We start from the raw sequence: 6,947 nt of genomic DNA, 5'->3' as shown, positions 1-6,947 counted from the left end.
AAGGATTGCAACTTTAAATCTGAATCCATTATACAATATGTTTACCTTGTCCATTACAATCCTCCATAATGTGTCAAGTCTTGTCCCTTACAGTTAAAAATAAATATGCTTGTTTACAACAAATCTCTACAGTGTACTGTTAGGAAACATAAATTTCTCAACTTTCCAGTCAGTGTACCTCTTTGGATCATGTGTGGTCAACTTACAATTTACACATTTCTCAAAGAAACTGAATACACGAAAAGCACAAGTGTCCACAAATGAGTAGTGATTGTGTGAAACTCAAGGATTCAAGTATCTAAATCTTTGTATTTTACACCTCTTTGACTGCTGTTTCTCTGCTGCTGTAGAATTACAATGCTGTAACTTACGTGTTGGTTGTAGATGATCACCCCCTCATCACAGGTGGGCTTGTGGGTACACATGTGCTGGTGAACACACCAGTTACAGCCCCACTGGCTCAAAACACAACCGTGGCAACTGCAGAGAGAAATAATAGAATGTCCAGATTAGAGAAATAAAATAATAGCCTCTGTGGATGGACTTGCAGCAAGGGGGGGGGGGGGGTAAAAAATGAGTCAGGGTTAGGAGGATTGAGGATAAAAGTATAGGTCTAATAGAAGGAGTATGGGCTTTTTATCTAAAAATGAGAGACAAGACAAGATAAATTAATAGATAGGTATAGAGAAAGAGACATACAGCTACTATTGGATTTACCACACAAAGTAATCCAATTGCTGCCAATCAGCCCAGTGGTAAGAAAGGTTAATGGTGTAAATGAATTGGGCCACAGTTTCTTATCAGAGTGGATAGGCTTTCAAAACTTCTTTCTATGTTTCTCTTCCCTCTGGTATTGGAAATATTCCCTGAATTTACCTCACCACCAGAGGACCCAATTCACCGTAAACATTGGTGTTAACTGTGCAGCAGGAAACAGTACTACCTTTAGTTGAGTGGGAGCATAAAATCCTGTTAAATATCAATTTAAACTGATTACATGCACTGGCTACTGTAGCTTCATGGCAAAAGTTAGCTCCAGCTAGGTAGGTAGCTGAAAAGGTTGCTGCTCAGTGTGTTCAGCAACTAGTGTTTTCAGGTAAGCTACCTAGCTGTACAGTCCTTTCAACTGCTCCTTTGTAACTAATTTAACGTGTGACCCAAAAATAGGAAAATTAAGAAGTTTTATATAAAGTTTTAATTTATTTACATCAACCGATGAGTGGAGGTAAAGGGAAAAATATAAAGCTTTATATTTCTTTTTACACCCCATTTCTAATGTTTAACTGAAATATTATTTATAGATAAATTTTCAGTTAAATTTTTGACTTGTCTGATAACCTTTTACAACATCATCAGTTTTGGGGTATCCATATTCACGGAATGGTAAATGGTTTTAAAAAAAACAAACAAAGAAAACCTAAAAAGATTACATATTAAAAAAACTTAAAAGCAGTCAAAAAGAGAAAATCTAGTAACTGCAAGATTATCGCATAGTCAGAAAAAATACCTGTCAGCCCACAAAAGTATAAGATCAAGGAAGTGCTTTCTTAGTTTGAGCAATACTTTCATTAGTGATAAAGTGCATGTGTTTTTAATTTTTAAAATTAAAACTCATTTGAAGTAACATTAAAAAAAGATATGTAACTAACATTTCACAAAACCATGCAGACAGAAACTCTAAATGACTAAGGCCAATTTGGCCTTATTAACACTAGTACATTTCATCAGATAATTGTTATTCCTTCAATTAATAAATATGTAGTTGTGATTACTAAACACAGCTTTACGAATTTCATGCAACAGATACATTGGGATCATCATGCAAATATTTAGTTGTGATTACTAAGTACAGCTTTATGAATTTCATGCAACAGATACATTTCGATCATCATTTGCTTTTGAGCCCACTGAAGTTGATCCTTAGTGTTATATTTATTTTATTTTATTTTTTTTTAAACACCAGTCGCTCATCAAGTAGTCATTGGTCCTCATGCAATTACAACTAATACCTACATATTTGTTCTTAAGTGGCATATACAAGTGATTTATGAGAACTGGCAGCATTAAAAGGTTCTCTCATTCTTATAAGTTCCTATTATGTATGAACGAAACTCATGAGGACAGACTTAATAATATTTAACTCACCATATAATCATTACCATGGCTTGCTTGATGTTTAAAAGATGTTTCTGGATTTTTATAGTTTTACTGGCATTTAGGCACAACAAGTTATAGGCTAGAGTTCAGTAGTTGTTAGGATAATTCTCCTACCCTGACATCCCCCTTGGGTTTTTTTTACAAACCACTTTCTAAGTGAGCATTCTCCATTGCATCCGAAAGTGTACCATCACTTGTCTATCTCCATGACAGTTGTGCTTTTGACCACATCCCATCTATGGAACCCTTTGCTTTTTAAAGATGTTTTTTAGCATCTAACTTCATGTCAAACTTTCTTCTTTATGTCTGCCACACTACAGCTCTGGTCTGATGACATGTCGTTGACGGCTTTATTAATATTTCCTGACTATTTCAGGTCCTCTAATACGACTACTCATACTGTGAAATTTTTTTTATTTGTCTGCTGATATCCAAAAGCAGGACTTGAAGCTGCAGTGTGAAAGTCCTCTTTTTACTCTTTGCTAACATTTTTGTGAATGAAACCTGCCCAGGAAAGGAGCAGAACAGGTGGCCTTGTATGGCAATTTGGGGGCACTGATTATAGTAATAATGAAATCTCACAAATACGCACCTCCTCCCGAATAGGTGGTAATCATCAGGCTGAAACAAATAATTTAAGTTTGTCCAGTTATGAGAGTTTGGTGAATCCGACTTGGAAGTCTAAATATAGATTTAGGATAAAAAAGAACATTTTCTTGCTTGTGACCCAATGTCTTCCACTTCTCATATAATAGAGATGTATCCTGATCAAAGGCAGTCAGTATGGTATTTGTACAGGTTATAGTTACTTCTAGGATCAAGGAGCACGGCTGAGTCATGTGATGAGCATATGTAGAGATGGAAAGACTATTAGAGGGAGAGAAGGGCAGGGGGCAGGTGCCAGGTGCCTGGAGACTTTGCAGGCATATAATTTTATATTTCACTCACCAAGTACTTTATTAGGAACACCATACTAATACAGGGTAGGGCCTCCCTTTGCTGGTGACTGGGGAAGCCATTAAAGTACACTGAACTCATTGTCAGGTTCATGAAACCATTTTGAGTTGACTTTTGCTTTGAAAATGGTGCATTATCATGCTGGAAGTAGCTATTGGAAGATGGGTAAATTGTGCACATAAAGGGATGCACATAGTCAACAACAATACTCAGATAGGCTGGGGTATTCAAAGAATGATTGATTGGTATTAAGGTGCCCAAAGTGTGCCAAGAAAACATTCCCCGCACCATTACACCACCACCACCAGCCTGGACAGTTGACACAAGGCAGGTTGGGTCCATAGATTCATGCTATTGACAACAAGTTCTACCATCTAGGCACCTCAACAGAAATTGAGACCCATCAGACTGTTTTTTAACTGTCCAGTTTTGGTGAACATTCGACCACTGCAGCAGGCCACATTGGTGGAACCTGATGTTCCCTTCTGCCTTTGTAGCCCATCTGCATTCCGAGATGCTCTTCTGTTCACTACAACTGTAACGAGTCGTTATCTGAGTTACTGAAGCCTTTCTGTCAGCTCGAACCAGTCTGGCCATTCTCCTCTGACCTCTCACCAACAAGGCGTTTCTGTCCGCATCACTGCAGTTCACTGGATGTTTTTTGCTTTTCACTCTGTTCTGAGTAAACTCTAGAGACTGTTGTGTCTGAAAATCCCAGGAGATCGACAGTTTTAGAAATACTCCAACCAACCCATCTGGCACCCAAAAGCATGCCATGGTCAAAGTCACTGAAATCCCATTTTTTTCCCCCATTCTGATAGGGATAACTGTATGAATAAGCAGGTGTGCAGGTGTTCCTAATAAAGTGCTTGATGAGTGTAAAAGCTGAGATACAGTATATGGAAAGGAAAGAACTTCTTTCTGAAGTTTAAGAGAGTATTTAAAGTACAGGTTCATCAGGTTTGAAGAAAAGAATTAAAAGTAGGAGAGAAAGTAAAAAATGGAAAAACAGACATAAGACACATGGTGAAAGGTGAATTGTTGGAGAGACAAAGAATGACAAGGCTACTAAATGGAAAAGGACATTCTCAGCTATATAATAAGACTTGATTATAAGATCTGTAGTTAGAAATGAGCAGACTAGTATCAGGAGGAGACAAGGAGAGCGAACTAATAAATCATCAGTGGTAACTCACGGCATGCTGCCAGACATCTGCTTAACAGCCATGCAGTCATAGAAGATGAAATCCCTTGCTGTGATGGTGACATCGCCAAAACGAAGAGACACTGTGACTCTGACAAAGTCTGACAATAACAGAACACAGAGAGAAAGACAGCATGAGGAAAAGCTGAAAAAAACACAGGGTAACATCAGCACAGAGCTGAGCAAGCACGACTCTGAAAATATTTGGCCATGCTTATCGTCTCTGATTAAGAAAGTCTGGGATGAGTACTGTGTTCCTAAACAGTGAGGGAACGTGGGAGAAGGTTTGGTCCAGACAGTCAAAACATAGAGGCCTAATAAAACCCATGTGCATCCTCCATCCTCAGCCCAAGAGAGTACAGACATAAACACAGTGGGCTCAAGGCTCTGAGACTCCCCTCCTACCAAACATTTGCTCAACACAGGAAAAAAAAAAACTTTGTAAGCTGCATGAGGTTACACTGCACAGTGGTATTTGATAAGGAACATTGTGGGATATTAAAATTTCTGTCTTATTTTGTTATGTTTACAAAGTTATGGTTACACTATACCAAATAATTGCTTAGATTTGACTAAACAAGGTTGGACACAAATCAACTAACAAAAGTGTTAATTTGTTTCCAACCTGTCTGCTCATCTGATTGTCATGTTTCTTCCCCCTTGCCTCATTATGTTCTCAGATGTCAGCCTCCTTTTGGTTGGAGAAATACCTATGTACCCAGTCTTTGGGTGTTAATTAGTGTTTATAAAATCCTCTCCTTCATTGTAATCCAATTTGTGATTTAGGCTGATGAAAAAACATGGATTTTAAATGTGTTTTATTTTCTTTACCGCTATATATTTAAATTTTTTTTTACAATCAACATTTCCTGGCAGTTGAGGATGACCCAGTCTGAATGTATTTTGGACTTGCAGACAACCCAAAATTAAAACCGTATGATTTGTTTTTATATCTCCTAAGTCCACTTCGCTTTGTAAAACAAACAGCAGTCAGGTGAGAATCTGAACAGTTGCCCTTACAGGTCCTCAGCTCCATCCTATATCAAGTGAGTGCTGGCACTAAACCCTCTTTAAGTAAAGGTAAGCCACAGCTAGATACTTAAATGCAGCCTGTGTGTCCATATCTCAGTAACCCCCCAGAGCTGATTCTGCCTGAGCCCTGCACCCTGAGAACTACAAGCTGTAAGTTTCGGGAATGCAGGCATGGGGACCAGCATGTGAGTGCATGCATGTGTGTGTGTTTGTGTGTGTGCGTGCGTGGTGTGTGAGAGATGGTGTGTGTTTAAGTGTGAAAGAGGCACAGAGACACACAAATAATTTGAAAGTATGGGAGAGTGTGACCTCTGTAGAGGCTTAAATTTTTATTTACAAGCCCCTTTAATCTTCTCTTATCATTGTCCCTGACTTACTACAAGAAACAAGTTGCTCTCAGCACGTTAAACAATCAACCAGCCAAGAAAACCAAAGCACATATCAAAGCATAGAATCACTAGATGAAACAGATTTATGGGGAGTTGTATGCTTTAACCTTTGACCTGTCAAGGGTGTAACCCACCTCTTACCCAGTGTCAGCTGGTATTGGCTCCAGCCCCCCGCGACCCACAAAGGATAAGCAGTATAGCTAATCGATGTATGCTTTAAAATACAGATTACTCCCTGATGTGTAAACTGGCTTAGAAAAAAATTGATTGGGTTGGCCTAGATTTCTGGACAGAGGGATTAAACTGTATACATGTAAGGCTAGTGTTCTACTTTCCACATCCGTGAGAATGTGAAGGTCCACTCGGGTCCGTGTGACAAATTTCTTCATCAGAGGGTGTACATGAAACTGTATGCGAACATCCAAGTATTCTCCAATTTGCTGTGACCATTACACTACAAGGGGATCAACTCCGCCTGGTCCGCACCAAGCGAACTCCAACCAGACTATAAAGCAGTATAAGAAGAACAACTATGCGTCTTTGGTGTCCGCAGCTGTCTGTGTGTGGCTTGAGGTATGTCTGGACATGCAGAGACACACCTACAATACATACAGAAACACATGCACACAGATTTATCTCATTATAGAATGCTGCCAAATCCTTCAATCACAGAGTTGAAAAGTTCAAACCAGAAATTAAACTCCAGCTTCATCAGCTTTGTTCCAGAAAGTCTGGAGTCAAAGCACACTCACCTTGTCCTGGAGGCACCAAAGGTACTCTGGTGATTTTAGGTGAATTGCAGGTGACCCCAGTTTCGGTGACAGTTGCTGGACTATGGTTGTCCTGGAAGAAGCAGGAGTAGGACTCATCTTTCTCTAACACTGGAAGACCGGGGACTGACAGAGATACCTGGGGAAAGATGAATAGTGACATGAAGAGTAACACTGATTCAAACTACTGGTAGATCACTTCAGACAGAGCTACTGTACATGTGGACTTGAAAAATCCATATGAGTCCATGTTTGCAAATTAGACTAAAACTACAACTAAATCACATTTAGACAGGTAGAGAATAGAGGAAAATTGAATAAAAACATGAAAACTGGACAAGGTTCCAGAGTGCTGCGGCTGGACTAATTGGACAGAAGACCCGGCATTAGTAAATCCACACCTGTGCTGTTGCAGAGTACAGTGAAGGTCATCATGAC

At 39.2% G+C, this 6,947-nt stretch overlaps 1 protein-coding gene across 1 annotated transcript in view; it reads right to left on the bottom strand.

The window, feature by feature from the left end:
- Window positions 1-371: 371 nt before the first annotated feature.
- Window positions 372-6,947, bottom strand: part of LOC120782975 (plexin-B1-like) — a gene marked incomplete at its 3' end in the record, with an annotated part of 102,726 nt that continues 96,150 nt past the window's right edge. The window contains exons 9-11 of the mRNA XM_040115587.1: window positions 6,492-6,648; window positions 4,311-4,419; window positions 372-480 (exon numbers count right to left, since the gene is read on the bottom strand). Of these exons, the coding sequence (XP_039971521.1) occupies window positions 372-480; window positions 4,311-4,419; window positions 6,492-6,648 (375 nt within the window). The remainder of the gene's footprint in view (window positions 481-4,310; window positions 4,420-6,491; window positions 6,649-6,947) is intronic.

This window comes from Xiphias gladius, chromosome 21, assembly GCF_016859285.1.
Source record: "Xiphias gladius isolate SHS-SW01 ecotype Sanya breed wild chromosome 21, ASM1685928v1, whole genome shotgun sequence".
In the NCBI taxonomy this organism is placed as follows: Eukaryota; Metazoa; Chordata; class Actinopteri; order Istiophoriformes; family Xiphiidae; genus Xiphias; species Xiphias gladius.
Note: the sequence above shows the minus strand (reverse complement) of the source record. Positions and strands in the feature narration are given on the sequence as shown.